This window comes from Neltuma alba, unplaced genomic scaffold, assembly GCF_004799145.2.
Source record: "Neltuma alba isolate B1F8T4 unplaced genomic scaffold, ASM479914v2 tig00012525_pilon, whole genome shotgun sequence".
NCBI classification, from domain to species: Eukaryota; Viridiplantae; Streptophyta; class Magnoliopsida; order Fabales; family Fabaceae; genus Neltuma; species Neltuma alba.
The window spans coordinates 35,256-56,329 of record NW_021636991.1 but is presented as its reverse complement, the minus strand read 5'-3'; the positions used below and the strand labels follow the sequence as shown (position 1 = coordinate 56,329).

General features: G+C 31.4%; 1 protein-coding gene and 1 long non-coding RNA gene across 2 annotated transcripts; both read right to left on the bottom strand.

Annotated features, from left to right (window-relative positions):
- Positions 1-7,954: 7,954 nt before the first annotated feature.
- LOC114728238 (uncharacterized) lies at positions 7,955-8,624 on the bottom strand. Its single transcript, XR_003738653.1, has 2 exons — positions 8,518-8,624; positions 7,955-8,260 (listed from the first exon to the last, which is right to left on the bottom strand). It is a non-coding gene; the product is annotated as an uncharacterized LOC114728238 (long non-coding RNA).
- An 8,030-nt stretch (positions 8,625-16,654) lies between these two features.
- LOC114728237 (uncharacterized) lies at positions 16,655-19,899 on the bottom strand. The gene is made up of 4 exons (XM_028915109.1): positions 19,558-19,899; positions 19,352-19,432; positions 17,812-17,935; positions 16,655-17,242 (listed from the first exon to the last, which is right to left on the bottom strand). Exons 1-4 carry the CDS (start codon positions 19,845-19,847, stop codon positions 17,192-17,194), a joined length of 546 nt encoding a protein of 181 aa, XP_028770942.1. The 5' UTR covers positions 19,848-19,899; the 3' UTR covers positions 16,655-17,191.
- Between the last annotated feature and the right edge of the window lie 1,175 nt (positions 19,900-21,074).

Here is a 21,074-nt window from a genome sequence, read left to right as displayed (position 1 = left end):
AAAAAATTATTTTTAATTATTAATATTTTGGCTAAATTAGGAAAAATTGGCCAATATCAATTATTAAAAAATACCTAAAGATCTCAAAAAATATGAAAAATTAAAAGAAATTTATTTAGAAATTATGGAGACTTATAACATTATTTCCAACCTTAAATGATGAGAACATTAGATTTAATTGAATTTAAAGCTAAATTAATATTGGTAGATTGTCTGTTTTACGGAAACGGCAATTTAAAGAGTTATAGGGGGAGAAAAAAATTATGAAATTAATCAGAAAATTTTTTTCGTTGAGATATAATTAATGGTGATCTGATATAAGAATTCTAAGATACTAGAATTTTTCAGCTATAGATAAAATAAATCAATATTATATTAAAACTCAATGAATTGTCAGGACAACCAGGGTGGTAAAATTTCTAACAGAATGTCAAGAAACACATGTCATGCCCAAATTGGCTAAGAAAGAGAAAAAGAAAATAAAAAGAAAAATAAAAATAAAATAATAATCAAGTTAGATTAAAATCTAATTAGGATTAAGTAAGATGATTATGGTTAAGTCATCTTCTATAAGATCTTGACACATGGCAATATGATTCATTGGATGGTTAGGATTCAACCATCCATCTTTGAAAAGTCAAAAGCTTTTAGAAGGGTAATTAGCCAAGTTAATCAAAGAATCAAGAGAATTAACCTTGATTAAAGCCTAATTAATCTTAATGGATAAGAAGAGATGACATAAGCCCTAATAACTCACCTTTCCAAGTGTCAACATATTAAGCCACATAGTTTAAGATCTGTACATTTAGAAAGAGGTAAAAATTGGAATGCCAAGATCAAGTCTTATGCAAGAAGGGCATGTGTGGAATTAATGAAAATATGAAGCCTATAAATACCCCACCACATGTTCATTTTGTGCAAGGCCATTCAAGTAGGAAAACTCTTGCAAAATTTCATTTAGAGAGAGAAAAAGAAGAGTTTTAGTGAGAGGAAGTCACTTGGAAGCAACGTAAAGCTTCTACAACTCTTCTATTTCAGTTATAATGGTTATATGTTGGTTTTATGCTATTTTGATGATGATAGAAAGTCATTTTCCTGAGAGGAAGTGCTATCCAAATTTCATCAAAATGGATAGAAAGGGTTTAGGTTATGTATGATTAAGATTAGGTATGGTTAAAGGTTAAGGATTAAGTGAGTACATGTTAGTTTTGTTGAAAATCCTTTTCCCTATGATTATATATAGTATTTAGCCAAGTCAAGTTCAATGGGAAGGGATGGATTTTCATAAAACTAATATGATAAATGGATCTTACATGAAAAATTGTTTAGGAAAGGCCCAAGAAAGTTCAAGAATTAAAGCTAGAAAAAATAATCCTAAAAATCAAGAAAAAGGGGTTTAGGGGGGTTATGTTAAGTTATGGAGTTGTAATGATACTTAATGTTGTGTCATTGGTTGCCTAATAGGCTATATACAACAAAAGGGCAAGATCTAGTGAAGAGGAAAGAGTTCAAGATGAAGGAAAGTATCAAGGTGGCTTTGCAATCCATTATATTAGAGCGTCATTTTACTTTGTATGATTATGGCTATGTGTTTTGCTAACTTGTTATGCCATGAGGTAGATGGGAATGTTATGCTATATGATGTTTCCTCCATGCAATTTATGCCTTGGCTTATGCTATATTGAGTGTCATGAATGTTATGATGATATGTCCTTGGCATAGCATGAACATAAAGTTGAAGTATGCATGCATGTAGCTTGATCTACAATGTATTGTGTAACCTTGATAATATGCAATTACGACTAAGATCCCCAAGAATCTTACCCTAATATTTAAACAAACCATAGGGCCTTCAACATCCGAGGGCAAAAGATGGGAGTTAGCTCTTACTTGAAGAGGTAGTAAGCCATAGTAACTTTATATGGCTTTGAATCTTTCTATTTTGGAAGAATGTAATGATAAGCATGCTTGAAGTTTCTAATAGTATGATTAAGGTTAGAAGTATACAAGCATGTTAGAAATAGCTAGTATAGCTAATGAGAGTATGTTATGATGATAAATAGTCAATTAAGTTAAGTTACCCTTTCAAGGGGGTAAAAAGTCAACTAAAATGGACTAAAGTTGACCAATGACCATTTGAATAAACGATTGAGTTAGGTTATGAAATTTGGCAAGAAAAGAGATTTTATTTTTCTCTTAAAATGAGAGGTGGTTTGACCAATTCTAATAACTGAGCAGAAAGTTATGCATTTCCAAAGTTAGGCAAAGATAGATAAAAATCCAAAAATGACCAAATGAACAGTAAATTTTTCAAAGAAAACTGGGCTCTAATTTTAAGGCAATCAGTTGAGAAACTATTTTTTCTCAAAATTTTATCCAAAGAGCTTTTATAGAACTTGGAATCACTCGATTTTGATTTTTTTTACAATTAGTTATGAACTTTCAAAATATGCCACATTCTAGGGTTACAATGAATAGTAATCCGAAAAAAAATTTCAAACTTGATTTTTCATAACTTGTAGTCTTCAAAAGTAATGCCAAATGCTTGCAAGGCAAGTTAACTAGTATAAACTTAAGATGTGACAACCCAATATCAATAACTTTAATCTTTTTTTATTCATGCAGCCTAGAATGAGTTCAGAGATTGTGCTTTAGGAGGGAACTACACAAGAATATTTGCAACATTATGTTGACCCCTAGACTAATTCCTCATCCTAAATAAGAAGGAATTGTGAAAGTTAAGAAGTTCAACTTCAAATCAATCACAAGGTTCTAGAAGAATTAATTTTAACACATAGCCATATGAACTTCTATTGGAGCCCCCAGGTCTACAATAGAAAGGAAACCTAAGTGTTACCACTTCTCAACTCCTTATATAGAGACAGAGCTTGATTGGAAAGACAGCTAGGGGTAGATCAAAGAACTTTGATATATAGCCTATTTTGCTATCATAATCTAACATTATCAATAGTAATATATAAGGTGTATTTCGAATGAAGTGTATGGCATAAGGGATCTTTTTATTTTTGGGGACTTTGACCTTTTGTTGTGCTATAAGAGATTTTATGGTCTATTTCATATCTCTGTAAGCAATACATTGCCAATACTTTATTTTACTGTATTTTGTTTAAACTTTGACCTTTAGGAGGACTTTTGTGTGAACTTAATTGCAATGTTGGTATTTTCAATGTTAAAGACCACTTGCATATTATATCTCATTTGCTTATGTTTACTTTATTCTATCATTAATATATTCACAGGTTAATTTCAATCCTAATGTCCTCAAACCACTTACTCTAAATATATTACATTAACTTGAATTAGATAGAGTCTTTTAAATACTTCCATTGCTCAAACAACAGGAAATAAACCACTATTCAATTGTCAACTTTTATATTCTTAAATTTCCTACCATTACTTGTATATTCTTAAATTACTAGATCTTTCCAAAAACAAAAGCAACAACCACACCCGTGTCATTATCAATGCAGCCAAAGCAATTTTCAACTTAATTTCACCCTTTCTTAGCTTGTAACACAGCCTTCAACCATCCTTCTCTCTTTAGATCATGGAATTCTCATCATATAATTTGTCAATCTCATTCAATAGTTGCTTAATCACAATGTTTGTCCTTTCATTGAACTCATCATCGTGCCAAGAAAAGTAGCCACAACCTTCATCCTATCAAAATTCATCACCACTGTTTAATCAAAACCACAACACCACTCTAACCAAAAACACCAACTTTTTTACCTAGTAGTAGTGTCGAACTATAATACCTCCTTCTGCTTTTTCATTGTTGTTTAAGAAGAGGATGACAACATGTACTTTTTTCTCACCTCTCATTTCTCTCTCTCGCCAAATCTTAACCTTCGACCTCAATAATGGCTTCACAAGAAGTGGGTTCCAACTTTAATGGTGGGGAAATCAGTCTTTGATGTTGCTTTTAATGCTCTCTCATCACCTATCATGTTTGATGATCAACTTGGAATTTATTTCACTCTTACAAGCCAACCTAGATAATAGATGGACCAAAAAAGAGGCTTTAAAACTTAAAACTAACGTGCATTTTAGGGTTTTAACAATTGTTGTAAAATAGAGCTTTTTTATTAAAAAAAATCAACATTTACCACTTTTTTTATCCAATACCAACAATCTTGATGTTAAGAAAAAAGGTTGACTAGAGATTTATTGTAAAAGCACTAGCCCTGCTAAGTATAATGAGAATACTACAATCTTTTTCTCTATGTATTTTTAATCATTATTTGAAACTAAAGTTGGTTTATGATGCAATCCACATGTATGAGAAATATTCATGGATATTTTTGTCCATTTGCTTTTAAATTAAAAAGAACTTTCATATATGAAAAGTTGGATGTACTTTGTATGGTTTAAATCTTTATGTTCAGAGGTTCACATTACCTTTGGAAACTTGTGAGAGAGAGAAAGGGAGGGTGGTGCTTATCTTCATTGGGTTTCCAAATGGATTGAATTTTGATCAATTATATCATTGTCTCTTCTTGGCTTTGCCTAATAAATAGAAATAATTAATTAATTTAAAGTGTAAAGAGAAAAGTAAAGGTGAGAATATTCACAGCAGTATCATGTTCCACTGCAACATTCTTTTCTGTGTTCTTTTTGGTCAGAAGGGACAGCATGCAAGATTAATATTATATATACATATACACGCGTGTGTATATATATGTAATACGAGTTTAACTCTATTCAGAGTCCTCTTTATATCGATTAATTATCCATTTCTTTTGTCCCGATGGCTGTGTGGTTAATGAGATCGGCAATATTTTGGACCCAAAAAAAAAAAAAAGGAGATCAGCAATATTTATATGGCAATATTCAAAGTAAGGCCTATCAAAGAGTTCGGACTTATATCGGGCTTCCATCTTCTTAATATGGCTTACCAATTATCCATCTCTATACAATCTAGGCTATATAATAATTCGTGGGTCTAATAGAAAGGATTAATCTTACAACATGATGAATCAAATTCAACTCTACTGAAAAAGTACTCACATTTAGTACTGACAATATCTCGAATATGATTACCTTTATAGAAGGATACATGTGCCTACCAAAAAAATAATTTTACCAATGGGGTTAGATCTAGTGGATAGATCTAGTTCCTCACAATATGGTAAACCAAAATTTGAATTTTTATTGAAAAAGGTGCTCACACTTAGGACTCGATAATGCTTCAATAGGATTGTCTCAGGTAGGACTAACAAAAATAAAGAATTTTTTTATATAAAACTTCATTGATAAATTATCCCTTTAATGTCATTTGTTAATGATAGTACTACTTCGATCATAATTATAAGAACCATTTGACTATTTTGAAGAATTAAGAAAATAAGTTAAGTTAGTTATTTGTAATAAATTATGCTGTCTTTCCTACAATATCCTTATTGATCAAGTATGTTAGCTAAAACTATAATTATTAGAAGGATTATCTTGGAAAAAATTGAGTAAATATAAGAGACAAAATAGATTTGGGTCTTATATTTAGGACTAACATAAAAGTCAAATAGGGTCTTATATTAAGGACCGGAGGTAGTGATTGATAATTTGTCTTATGTAATATATTAAATTGCATGATTTAATATTAACAAAATTTATTCTTAAAATCACCTTCTTTCAGAAGCTATTCTAGAAATTATGGTTTGGATTTATTCAAACACCCCCATAATCTAATGAAAATATTTTTATATTGCATGTTCCACCTTCAAAATAAATATTCAAGTGATAATTGATGAAAAATTAAGAGAATGCGTTTCATCAGAATAATTTGAAAAAAAAAATATTTGTTCCTTTGGGCCCAACATAATTATACTTTTTTTTTTACCCGGAGTATCCTTCCACCTAAATGATAAGAGATTAATCTCTCTATCAGGTGCTATAATATGTACCCAAAAAAAAAACATTGATTAATGACACCATACATTGGGTTAGGCCATTGGGTGGGATGCCCAAGCCCAAAAAAAAAAAAAAAGCACGTTGTCCATTGTGATTATCGAATTAAATACAAAAAAACCCATTGAAATTATCGAATTATTTTGAAATCTTAAGGAACTCATTGTAAGAGATTTCATTTGTTTAATTATCAAATTGTTTTTATTTTTTTAAGTATGCATTGATAACTGAAAGAGTAGTCATTAACAATTTAAGGCGTAACGATTAACAATTATCACGGTAGGTATTAACAACATATTTTCTCAATGCATTAAAAAAAATGTAATGCTTGAATTGTTAATATCTGCCATTATAGTTGTTAATCATTATATCTTAGTTGTTAAATATTGCACTTTCAGTTGTCAATGCATACTTTGAAAAAAGATAAGGATAATTTAGTAATTAAACAAATGAAATCTCTTGCAATGAGATCCCCTGAGATTTCAAATTAATTTGATAATTTTATGGGACTTTTTTGTATTTAATTCTCTTGAGTGAAACCTCATTGCAATTTTCTCCATTTAAATTTGAATCAAATACATTTACATTTCTTTTACATATAAGAGGTTGTGAGATCAAATATCTGTTGGGTGTGTTTCTCTTTCCATGTATAAATGTACACATGTGTTTGGTTTTTTTCACGTACGTATATCATGTAGAAGATTACTTCTCTGATTATTATGAAGGCTCTTTTTTTTTTAATTCCATTCTTTTAACTTTATTTCAAATTTCAATTTGATTTTATAACTTGATATATTTGAAATTTAAAATAAAATGAAGAGTATTCATACTTTTAAATGATGTTTATTTTACCTTTTTTTGGAAGAAAAAATTTTGAGATGAAAGTTATTAGATGTTTTGTTTATAAATAAAATCAATCAATTGATTTATTTTATTTTTGAACACCATTTTATTAATTTGTTTTGGGTACAAACTCAATCTAACCTAAGAACCTAATTTTAGATAATTCAGATTTAATTTAAATTTTTTGTGTTTCAAATAACTTTTATGTTAATAGATACAAAATTTAAAATAAAGATAATCTGATACTTTTTTAAAGATAAAATTATTGTTAAAAAAATAACAGATTATAAATTTTAAATCTAAACCACCTATATATATTTTGATATGATGAGTATTGAATGAGGATCTAAGTACACATAATGACCTTGGTCCGAAAAACAAATGAAAAAGATATCGACAAAATTGAAATTGAGAGAAAATCTATCACCAAAAAATTTGATAATTAATTAAGCCATTGTTTTTAAAACCAAAAAGATGCTTCAAATAGTGAATTTTATTAAGAAAAAGGCGTAGTGTGGTCCTTATTGGAACATTATTGGTGTGGAGCCACCAACATAAATACGCGCATATGCATACATAGCGGTCACTCAAATCAAAGAGAGAAAGAGAACAAATTATTAACGATGACTACTGTAAATGACAGAGATTATTCGTTTTCGACTTCATTCAGATTAGTCGGAATCTAATGTGGCTTTCGGATATTGAGTGGTTTGATAAAAAGCAATTGAAAAACGAAGAAGAGGCGGAGGTTTTGGGTTTCGGATATTATATGAAGGAGAGAACAAGTTACCTAGATGGGGGCTCTTCAAGAGGATGTCAATGTCATGATGTTGATGAGGATTAGCAACTAAAAGTGATTCCCACTTTACAAGTTTTCATGTTTTTACCGCTCATCTTAGAGTTGCATGCACGGTATTTGATCATTTGCCAATCACAAAGCGACATTATATATGCCTTTTCTCTCCTTATCTACTTTGGTTTTATTCCTCCACAACCGGTTCACAATTATTTTTAGCTTTTAAAAGTCCGAAGTATCATGCTTTGAGCAAAATTTGATTATTAGAAAGGGGAAAAACAGAAAAGAAGGTGGATGCTTTAAGTATATCAATTACATAATTCACATCTGCCAAATTTTTATACATTCATGACTCTTCCTCTCTCTCTCTCTCTCTCTCTCTCTCTCTCACTTTTCCTTTTTTTTTTTTTTTAAATGCTTGGGGCTATACAAATTACGTTATTGTGGAGCATGGTTATGATGAAACAGAAATCTTGCGGTGCCCAGGTAGTAGGAGAAGGACAATCTGGTGCTGATACAGAGGCCGTTCATTCAAAATCAAATGCTATTGTTGTGTGAGCCACTTTGAATATCGCAGTTTTTCACTGTCGAGCTCCCTGACTCTGAGATACTCTGTAAAGAAGGTCTCCATGACTTATACCTCACTGCACCCCCAGAATTCGTCCTTACCTTCTGTCTTTCTCCCCTCATTGCCTGCAATTCGTCATGACAGATAAGCACTACTTAATGATAATTGATAAGCCTGCTTGTATTTATATGCTTTCAACCTCAGGGATAAAAGTTTGTCTTGAAATTTTTAGTTTCTAACTAAATATGAGTCAAAAGTGTTGAATCCATGTGTTTGTCTGGCTATGATCACATTCTGTTGTGTATCTGTGAGATTCAGCTCCTTGGGAGCAGTGAAATGGGTTCACTGTTAAGAGTAATATTTTATAAGGTAGTATACGTACCTGATATTGCTTTCCTGTGTGAGAATTCTCTCCTTCCCGTACTGATGATTCTGCCTGTGGTGGCTTCCTTGTCTTTGCATGTTTCTTTGCTCTCAGTACGTTTACAAACAACCTCTGAAACCACAGGCATTAACAATAAAGATTTAAGACTCTATGAGCCTGAAATTGTTATATTTTAAAAGAAGGGATTATTAGAAAGAACGGAGTCAACACTACCATACATAAAATTTATACACACCTTGAGTAGTGATGAGCCTATAAGCATGGCCAAGAGTGAGAGTTTCATTAGGACGAAGGAGCTTAACCTGGGTGATGCGCACAGTGTTCTGGTCTTGATTCCGTTGTTCTTGTTGAACTTGAAGTGGGATTATCAAAGACACATAATGACCAGGATTCATCCTCATCACCTCGCTTGCAGTCACTGGACTGTACAATCTCTCCATCTTCCCACATGGATGCTGAATCACTAGCGCTGCTGCATCCACAGCTTGGCAATTCCCCATATGTGTCTGTGTGTGTTTCTCTCTCTCTCTTCTCTCTTCTCTCAGAAATTGCAGACAAAAGGTGAAGATGAAGACGAAGGTGAAGAATGGATATGGATGATAAGAGAGAGGTTGAGGGAAGCTGAAGGAATGAGGAGAGGTCACTGTCTAGTGAAAAAAACAGGTTCCAGCTCTCATACATACAGTGATATTTATAGGGTCATGACAAAAATGTTGGGCATTTTGCTATTTGATAATAGTGAATCTAGTAAGATTATGGGGCATCGTATTTTATTTATATCTTAAATATAAAAAGATTAGGCATCCCTGATAAATTATTAATAGTGGCACAAAGCCCTGAGCCAGTGAGAGTGCCACGTGGAGAGATCACAAGGATACTGAAGAAGATATGGAAGGACATGTCCGGCTATGTCAGACTGAGTCAAGGATTAGATTCAAATGTGAGATAAATTGGCCTTCCATCTTCTCCAACATTTCTATAAGATCAAAGAGTGATTATGAATAGCAATTTGACACTGGATAATGACAAAGCATCTGTTAGGAATATTATAAATATGGGAGAAAATTATTAAAAATCGGCTTGAGGCATAATTAATATCAGTGTTTTTAAGAATATTTCTTCTATTGAAAACATATGCTTAGGATTCGACAAGCTTTTCTATATTTCTATGGGAAAATAAAGGAGGCTAATTTAACAGTGTGAATAAGATTTTGATACTGGAAAATGACAAGGTATCAGCTTATTCTTGTTACAGAAACTGCAGCTCCTGAAAAGTCTGTTTGGTTGCCAGGAAAATCTGAGAGAGAGAGAAAAAAAAGAAAGAAAATAAGAAAATCCAACCAATCCTAGAGGTGCATGTTTGAACAAGGAAAGTTGTGTGGGAGGAATATAATACACAGTGCACAACATTTTCTTTTTCCTTCAAAGCTTCAAAGGCCAATGCAAAAGAAGGAATCAGGCAAATAATTGAGACTGGTATTGGGATGCTGATATAAAATATGAAAGCAACAATGAGGAGTGAAACTTTAATTTGTTTGGTTGATAGCACTGTGGGTATAGGCTTTTCTTTTCCTTTGAGTGGTGTTGAAAGTGGGTTGGACCATATCATTATGAACACATTTTGGAATTATCAATAGGATTAGCATTGAAATTTGATATAAAATAAGTTCCTGCAGAGGGCTGCGATATTGTGTGTATATTATATCAAGATTTTAAAGTCAGCTCAAACTTTAGGACCAAAGATTCGAATTTGAAGTTAATATCATAGCAGTAACTAACTCTGTTCATTGCAATTCTGGAGAAGATTGAAGTCAATTACAAGATCGACTGTTGCAGTGGGGATGGGGACCAATTAAGCAATATAATAACTCAAGTAAGCATCAATTATATTTTTAATTAATTGACAACTGAAGTGGTAAAATTTGATTAGCAGAAGAAATTAACTTTTATTTTTCTAATTAAATTTTTGGCATTGTATTCTATGTATAAAGTTATAATAGTTTATGGACTTTTACCTCTTTTTTTCTTCTTTGCCATCTTATAGACTTTTTACTTGAGTCTCTTATGAGTTTAATTTCACATTCAAAATGCTGTATTTTAAAATATTTATATCCATGCTAAATATTATTTAACATATCGATCTTTCATAGTTGGTGAAAATTTGTGGGAACTGTACTGTAACATGTTATATAGAGTCTCTAATAATCTTAATCTTGCGTGGCTTTTCTGGTTAATGCCATAAATATTGTTTTATCAACACAATTAATGTAGAAGCCTAGAAGGGTAATAATCCCTCACTACTAACAATTTCACATTGATCAAGGGATTGGGTTAAAATTTGTTAATGCTTTTAACATTTTAAGATTAGAAGTGATTTACCGGTTAAAATGGAAGATCAAATCATATAAACGACAAAGTTTAAATATTTGGAATCGATTATATAAAATTATGGTAAAATTGATTAAGATGTTACACATACATTACAAGTTAGGTGGTTTAAATGGAGAAAGACCACAAGAGTTATTTGTGATCAAAATGCATCTAATAAGCTTAAAAGGAAATTATACCAAGTCGTTATGTGACCAACAATACTATATGGTAGTAACTATTGGGCTTTAAAGGAATAATAAGAGTATAGGGGTTGGGTAACATAGATGAGACTGTTAAAATGGACATGTAGCCATACAAGAAAAGATAAAATTCATAATGGACATATATGAGAAACAATTCAACTAACATTAAAGAGAAAAGGTAGAAAATCATTTAAGATAACTCAAATAGGTACAAAGAAGGGAATTGAAGGCATTAGGGAAAAAGCGTGGATTACGCAATTTGGAATACACTGAAGAGAGGCAGAGGAATACCAAAATGAAAACTCAATGAAATTATTGAACAAGAATTTTTAATCAATAATATATCCAAAAATTCAGTTAATGATAAAATATAATGGCGATGTGCTCTCCATACATCCGACTCAACACAGTGAATCAAAGCTTGTTACTTTAAAATTTTAAGACCACCGTCTATAAAATTTGTTAATTAAAGGAGATTGTTAAGTAATTTGAGAATATCACAACAAAGAACATTTTAAAAAAATATACTTCATAAAAGTATTACATTAAAGATTGTAAGAAATGGCCTTATAATAAGACTTGAAGGATTAACTACTCATAAGCTAAGTCAGGCTGTGAACTTCTAGTTATCTTATTAAATTGAGAAAAACCCAGAAAATACACATTTTGTCTCATTATTCCTCGATACGATGAACTATGACCTCGTAAGACAAAGAGGTAATCTTGCTGAGAATCTTATTTAACATAAACAATGAAAAGGTTTGAAATTTTCTCCTTCCATGAGTCACATGTTTATAAATCTCTCAATAATGTCAGTTTCTGAAAGTCATGTGAACTGTTAGGAGAAGACTTTTTGCCTCAAATTTTATATCAGAAAGTAGACTCATTCTTGCTCTAATAAACTTTGTCTCATATGACACAATAAATAAATTACACCCCCAAAATTTTATATATTTATAGTTCCAACCCTATATGCTCATCAATAGGCAACCACTCATGTTTATTATCTGGGGTCCCTATACAGTCTCAATATTGTAATGTTAGGTCATGTTTCAAATCAAATTATTTGTCATATAATTCGAATTTGATTGGCTTGGCTTTTAAGTTTAAATATTGAATCCTTTTAATTTAAGTTAATTAATTAATTCAGACTTTACTGTTAAAAAAAACAGTGGATTCTGGAAGAGTCTTCTTTGATTTTGCATGGGATGGACTTGATCTTGAGAATTTCTTTCTCCACATTCTTTCTATATTGACAATACTACACGACACAACTATCCATCCAAAAATGTACTTTTTAAGGAATTTATTAAAATAGAAGCTACTGAAATATATATACATATATATGTATATAAAATAATGACTGAGATCCTAACGAAAAAAATTTTCTGGAAAAAAGAGGAAAATGTAAAAAAAAAAAAAAATACTAATTTTCTTTGACTTGGTTTGTGTTATTTATTTATCTTTTTAGTAAATTTATTTGTGAATTTGTCTGCAATGGTATTTCATTTCCATGGGCTCTCATAAACAAAGCTGCAGATAACTATATGTCCCTTAAACAAGGTTCCCTGAGGACACTCTGCATAGGCTTCATTATGTACAGAAATCATGGTCAAATCGTGAGTTTAATTTTGTTTAATCCTAAACAGTCAAATCTCGACAACCCACAAATAATTTAATGTTTAAAAAAAAATTAAAAATCCCTCTTTGATTCTTTGTTTCTTATTTAGATACCTATAATTTTGTCATTCAGCTGCAACTAAGGTGTTGGAAGTTGTTGCCCATCTAGATTCTAGACCCTCGTCTGTATATATGTCTATATGCACACTGCCTTCAATATTAAATATAAGAAATTTCTAATTAATTCATATATATTAATAAAAATGGTTTAAAATATTAAATTTGTCTAATTAATTCATATTTATCAATAAAAATAGTTAAAAATATTGAATTTGTCATAAAATTTAAGCAATTTTGAGCAGGATGAAGGCGCATCCAGCACTTTAATCTTATTTTTTAGGTGCATTCAACACCTTCATCTTTCTTGTGATGTTCCAGCACCATGATCTTATTTTTTTTGGTGCATATAGCACTCCAATATATTTTTTTGTTACATTTGGAATCATAATCTTTAGGGTACTAGATGCAACTAAAATAATATTATCCCACTGGATGCACATAAAAAAAAAAATCAGAGTGATGAATGCACATTAACCCTTTTAAATATTATCCTTATTAACTATACTGAATTTCAAAATCATATTAATTTCTACTCTCGCTACTCATATTGACTGTGGGCATATGCATAAAAAAAATATTTAACACTCCTTAAAATTATCAAATGCTTTATAAAAACGGCCTTAAACACCTTCTAGTAGAAATAGTGGCCAAATGGTGTATATATTACTGAATAGAATTGATGCTTTGTGAGTGATGGAACACTGCTTAGGGTTTTTAACTGGATAACGATGCATTACATTTCTAATGCAGATTTGTTCTAGGAGACCTAGCTTGCAAGGTTGAATCTTCAAAAGATTTGTGCGCACAGATATATGAAACTTTCAATTATTAATATATATATATATATATATAGAGAGAGAGAGAGAGAGAGAGAGAGAGAGAGAGGTTATAAGCTCGAGGGAAATTATTGCATGAAAGATATATAATTAATAGGTGGTTGTGGTTCAAATGAAAGTTTGGTCTATGTAATGATTCCTTTTGATAAGAATTGGAATATGTCTTTTGTTTAAAGAAGAGAGATTGAACTTGAGCACTTGAGAATATTTCATACTCAAATCTTTTTAAAAGTAGAGAGAGCATATTATTAAGTGGTGTGTTTTCTGTTAGAAAGGTTATGGATGGATTATCTAAAGAGAGAATTACAATGAGTTCCAAAAAAGAAAGAAATTACAAAACAAGTTCTAGAGTTGTCATTTTCTACTATAAAACCTGTTATTATAAACTGTTTAGGTTGTTATTGGGACTTTTTAGTAATTATTTTCCTTCCTTGGTACTTGATTATAATTCTCTCTCATCTAGATGCATGCGAAAGTAGTATTAAATAGGTTACTAATGAAATGTATTAAAGATACATTCTTTATTTATTCAATAGGTGTTGCCTTTGATGAAGGGGATTCAATAATACTTTTTTAAATAAGTTGGATGGTTTAGATTTAGCAGCTAGAAAAAAAAATAGATTGAAAGAATTATTGTTAATTGAGTTCAATAATACTTGAGTTTAAGTAGATAATACTCTTTTGGCTCCTAAATGTAGCATTTAGTTGTGAAATTTGTTTTATTTAAAAATATAAAACTCCAATCTATTTAGTCTTTTTAAATTTATATTTTTCTCTCAAACTATTAATATTAGAAGAAGGGCTTCCATCAATAAGCATATTTCAATACAGATTATTAAATGGGCATTTTATGAAAAATAATTTAATTTTTATAAATAACTAATTTAATTTACTTTCTTAATATTTATAACGTAGTTATCTGATTCCTACATTTAAGGCCGGGGATATAATATCAGATAGTTGTATAAAAAATGAATTCTTAAAAACTTAATTTTCTTTAATATGATAAATAGAACTTTTTCCAATAAAAAAAGATAAATAGAACCACGTTTATCTACAAGTTTACTCCTTAATTATGGATTAAGAACTTTGAGATTAGATGTTTTTATAGTTGGATGTTATATCTTTTTATCTCTGAAGTTATTGGAAACTTTAATTTGACTGTTAGCTAGGATGGTCATAGACTTATAGAAGTTGCGTCTGAGGTTACAATTTTTTGTCTTGTAAATTTTCTAATAAATTGGTGTCTGATGTGTGCTGTTATTTTTTATTATTTATTTTTACTTTTCTTTTTTACATATAGTATAATTGACTTTTTTTATCCAAAAAAAAAAAGAACTTTGAAATTAGATTTTCTCCCAAAATGTGGCCGCATCTAGTGGGTAGTGGCGCAACGAGTTTGTGATGACCACGTTGTTGTTGGATTGAATCATTGAATGCCCTCATCCCCTTCAACTTATTTTAATAAAATGTGGTTTTAAGAGAGTTTTTTTTAATTTGATCAAAAAGTGTGTATTTAGGTCCCGCAATACTCGATCTAATATATTCTTTTTAATCTTTAAATATAGAAACTAAATAGTTAATTCATGCAAATTAATAAAATTGAATAAACTTACTATTTGTTAAAAATGTGGGTTGATTTTTCTAAAATATCTCTTCTTTTAATTATTCATATTAAAAATTGTCTTTATTGATTACATATATCATATGTATATTTAATTAATAAGGATAGTTTGAAAGACAAAATAATAGATATAAGAAATAAAAGAGATTAAAATCTTACGTTTAGCATCAAAACAAAATTCTCAACTAAATGTGAAAGGTTTATTTACTATAATTACTTCGATTCGAAGAACCAATTGGACTTTAGGTTTAAATAGTGTCAAAATGAGAGGCAAAATTTGTCATTTTTCTTACGTTGTCTTCTCCCTGAATGTAAACATCCCTGATGTTAGACCCCAAAGAAACCCAGATGCACCTTCCACATAAATTGTCTTTAAAAATTCATTCCTTTTCTCCACATATTAAGTCCTGTATTGCGGATTTAGATCCCCTCAATTGAGGAATATCAACCATTAGAATATAAGATTATGATATTATGATAGTGAAATAAAAACCACTGTTTATTTCTTTTTAAAAGAAAAAAACATATTTTTGACTTTTTGGTAACATTATTAAATCACAATCTAATAGTTGACATCTCTTAATAGAAGGACCCCAAGTCCTAGATTGGGTGTTTGTTAGTTAGAACCAAACAAAAGGTGGAGGAGGTTGGTTTTGTTTCTGGGGACATTCAAAAGCTCCATATGCTACATATTTTGTTGGGCCTACCGTTGTTTTCTTCTTGGAATTGAAGTGCCCTCATAATTAAATAAATCATTATCCTAAAAATTGATAACCCTTTGAGATAAACCCCAAATAGATTATCATTGTCCTACCCACCTTGTTTTGATTGACGGTAGCTAAAAAGATTAAGAATCCCTAAGATTAACCTGGTTGATAAAAATATCTAATATGTACTACTGTTAGGTTAGATTTAAGAATTGCTGGGATTAATTAAAGATAACCCTCTCAAAATAAATTTTTTTCCATCTACAAGATTCAAACTTTCAACCTGTAGGTACTTTTATAATGCCAATCCTATGACACTTTATTTTGATCCACAACAACCAAACAATGTTTTGGCCAAAAAAATCCAACCAAACAATCCAAGATTCTTAAGTTGGCCCAATTGATTAGGATATAATCCATACCTTGTAATAATATGGAGTGTTCTATAAATCCTGCTTCCACCTTGTTTTGGTTGACGACAAACAGAAGTCCAACAAGATTCTTGAGGTTGTCCCAATTTGATTTGGATGTAACTCATACCTCATATGAGCATAGAGTATGTATTTTAATCTTCATGTCAATGTGAAAACTTTATCGGTGCCTTGATAGCATTTTTTGGATCATGAGATCTACGGCGAGAGTCTGAAACCTAACTTAAATTAAACTTTTCCTTGAGGGGGAAAAATTACAGCCCCAATCAAGTTCCACCATTCTTCTATCCCACACTACACTAAATAAGTCAAAAGTAAATATAGAAAGTAGATCATGAAAGAGTTAATAAACAGTAACTTGACAAGGTCCCAAAAAAGAATGGTTGGCTAAAGATATCCCAACTATTTGCTCTGTTTTATATTGAAAGATCGCAACTCATTTTGGGGCTCATGTCAATTATTCTTCAGACGATAAACCTGCAAAGTAAACCCACAATCTACTTGGGGTTCCAAGAGACAGTAGATTCCAGTTTTAGCATTCATTGTTATGAAGAAACTAGAGAGACTACCTCAACTGAAATCCATAATCCATAAGCAACACACAACTTGAGAGCTCAAGAGGGCTTCATTTGGACTCTTCAACATGCACTGCAAAATCCTTCTGATGCATTATGCTTTTGCTAATAGCAACGTATCCACCATGTTTGCTCCTTGGATCTTACTTCAGAATGCAATGGCAGGCCAATGTGGGACCTTGCTTTCACTGACCACTGCTACCACGGAGTTGCAATCTTTTCCTCTCCAACTCAAGCTGCATTGAGGGAACACGAAATTATCAACCATCAACAATATGACAGATAGAAGTTTCTCATAAAATTGTTTGCAGACAATGAAAGAATATCATGAACAACTGTTACACCATTGATGTCCAAATAGCTTTATTGTTAAAAGAGACAGACAATAAACAGCAGCATGAACACGTATTTATTTCAAAAAACCAATTCAAATTTAAAGACTTGTGTTTAACTATCAGAACTTGAGGCTGTGTCTGTGTCTGATTCAAGTTGAATACCTGTATCAAACACATGAACACTCAAATAACATAGGCAACTTAGATGTGATATGAAATTCTAATGTAACTAACATCAAAGAAAACATAAAATTTCTTTTTCCAACCTCTCACTTTGCTTCTGCTAAATATTTCTCCTGAGAAACTATACAGCGTAAGGAGCAGTGAGGAGCCAACAAGTTCAGCATGATGCACAGTGTTAACAATCTTTATGAATAATTTAGTGCTATTAATGCAAACATTTCATTACAGTAACAGCATGTAAAACTGAGTCAATAACAGATGCTGGGGGCATCATTTGAACATCTTACCACTTTTTTCACCCGCTCTCTCGCAGCTGGAGTGCCTCCACTTACAGATTCTGGGAGATAAGGACTGCCAACACGCACCTCATTCATGACGACTATGACAGTCTTGTCCCAGCGAACTGGCAGCCTGATCACATGTTTATGATAGCCGTTAAAACAATTGAATGTGAATCATTCATAATAATTTCCCAGAGAATGAAAACAAGACCAAGAAAACTTTAACAGATTTATAAGAGAAAACTATACAGAGTAGCAGATATTTATTCATGCAAATGCAATCCATTTAGCAAAAATCAGGAACTAAAATTCAAAGTAACCAATACTAGATCTCATGTTCATGCACCCAAGTCACGAAAGTCCTAAAGGTCAAAAAGCAAACTGAGTTTCAATTTAAAATTTCAGACTACCTCCACCAATTTAACAATAAGATCCATGGTCATGGCCAAATGTATGAAATACGGTTACAGCATCTAACCATCTAATGCTAACAAGTACAACAAACGTAGAAGTCCCTGCAAAGTTTAATTTCAAAATAACCTAGAACTCTAAACCATATAGCTTTTTATGATCTTATTTTTTGTATTCATATGAGTGCAGGATATCTAAATGCAATATCATCATCTCACAGAAATACTGGTACAACTGAAAAACAAGGAGAGACTAAAATCACATCAAGAATATGCCGTGACAGCATTTGACATAACTCAACATTCAAGGTCAGGTGTAGGAATTTTGCTGCATGACAAGTATTAAAATTAACATCACTTATTTATTAATAACAAATGAAGTTCAGAATAAAAACATCATGAATTAATTTTAATGTATACATATCCGTTATCTAAATTTTACATCAGCAGACTAATATTCAAGAAAAAGCATATACATAGCAGAGTTTGCGTAGTCTGTTTCTTTATTCACAGACCTATCCTTCATCCGTGAACCACCATCTCCCCTCAAACCTGCCAACAAAAGAACCACTTTCCCCAAGAATGAAAGAGGGCTTCCAAGGTGCACATCACATTTATCTACAGTTATGGTGTGTTCAAATGCCAGAGTAACATTCTTTACATAAAACATTTCAGTGAATTTTTGGCAGGTTGCTAAAGAACATGATGCATTTTATGTAAGGACACAGAGACTAACAACCTGACTATGTAAGTGCAACCCATGAAAAGAAGCAAACCATGAAGAAACGAAATATTGGTGGAGATCAAACGTATCCAGGAAACAACAGAATTCTAAGGACGCAAGGGTAAAAACCAAGGAAACATAATGCAAAGAGAAAAGTAGTTCAGTTAAGTAGAATACAGCACCTATGGCTATATAAAAATACAAAGGAAGATTTAAAAAGAAAAATCACTTTATCGTTTACAAGTCACAGTGATACTCATAAGCTGGCTTAGTTATAAAATCCGTAAATTACCATATACCCTCTGCCAGTAAAATTTATTATCAAAACTTTACGTTAACAAGTATTCATTTAGTACTTGGGGAAATGCGGTCACAACTCCCTTGCAAGCTAAATTAAAGACACAGCACTTACGTTTTAGATAAAGCATCGAAAATACTTTGTGCCTCGCTGGTAACACCTACACCAATCCTCTCAGCCTCAGCCTCTGCTTGTCTAAGATCAAAATAATTTGGGATCACAAGTAATTCTAATGAATAACGCAGACACAACATTGAGAAAGAACAAAACTGAAAAAACTGAACGTGAAATGATTTCATGATCCAAAAAGCAAGAAGTACCTTATTGCTACTTCTTCCCTCGCTTGGAGAGCATTAAGGTCAAGGAAGCAGTTCTTTGGATCAAGCGGGTCTTCTGCTTGACCTAAAAATGTGAAATCTTTGATATAATTAGCCTTCAATAATCGAATATTTCGATGAGGTCCAGGTTTGGAACCTTCCTGAAGTACGAGGATGTTAGAAGAGCGATCAAATGTGATAACTTGTGCTTCGAATTCGTCGCCTAAAGTGGTTTTGATCGATAACAAACACCCCACAGCCAAGTCCTCCGGGTTGCTACCACCCGTCGCCATTCTTTGCCAGCTAGTGCTGCTGCGAAACTACCCCTTTCTCCCAAAGACGAAGCATTCAACCTCGTGCAGTAGACAAAGAAAATATGATTCTGGATTGGGGTCAGAGATTTGCCCTGGCCGACCAGTTTTGAATTTTTTGGCATAAGATTTCTTTTCAGTTTGATTTGGTGATGGATCCTAATGACGAGGCCCAAAAGAGTACACAAGAGGCCCCGTAAGAAGCGTGGACAACAAATGTGAAGCCTGCGACCACCAATTGTTGATCAAGGGTAAGGGAGCTTTATAACCCGCTTTTCAATTATAAATTATGAAATATGAAGTAAGGGTGCTAAAAGAGTTTTATTTTGACTTACATAAAATATGCTTATAAATATTTAAACATGCCAATCTAAATAAATAGTATCCTGTTTTTGTTTTGATCCTCAGCCAGTGTGTATAGAAAAAAAACATTGTTGGCACCAACAAATGTGGAGTCCGCCCTCGTTGAGCACAATTAAAAGAGTGTTTGGATGAAATCAACTCATAGTTTAGAGAATAGTTTTTGAAAGAATAAATTTTAGAAAAATATTTTTATGAAAAAAGTGATTTTAATAAAGTGAAAGTGTTTGAGAGGTTGTTATCATAATCATTTTTACGTATAAATTATTAAAAAGATATAAGTTAATATGATAATTATAGAAAAATATATTTTAATTCATTTTTTTGTTTGAAATAATAAATTGTATATAAAAAATATAATTAATTAATATCATCTCCCATCCTTAATATAAGAGCTAATTAGATATTCAATGTGATTTTAAATATAAGATCTCAGTCTATTTTATTTCTTATATTATTTTATTTTTTATATCTGAAACAATGGTTTTATACCTTCAAAAGGAAAAACAATTTCACTTTATGAAAAATCATGGTTTTAGACCACAAATCATGGTTTTCAATTCAAAAGTGATTTTTGGACCTATTTGGGTGCTCCCCAAAATCATGGTTTGGGAGGCAAAACCATGGTTTGGGTGGGATGTCACCCAAACATCATTAATTTTAGAGAAATAATCTGAAACTATGATTTGGGCCAAAACTATAGTTTTGGAGGAGAAGTGAATCCATTCTGCTTCTGACTCAAATTAGAGAGTATGATTGTGCCTATTAAAGTAGATCTCAATAATAATATGACTTTAATATCCCTCAATTATTTTTTTATAAACATATTTAATTTTATATCTTATAAAT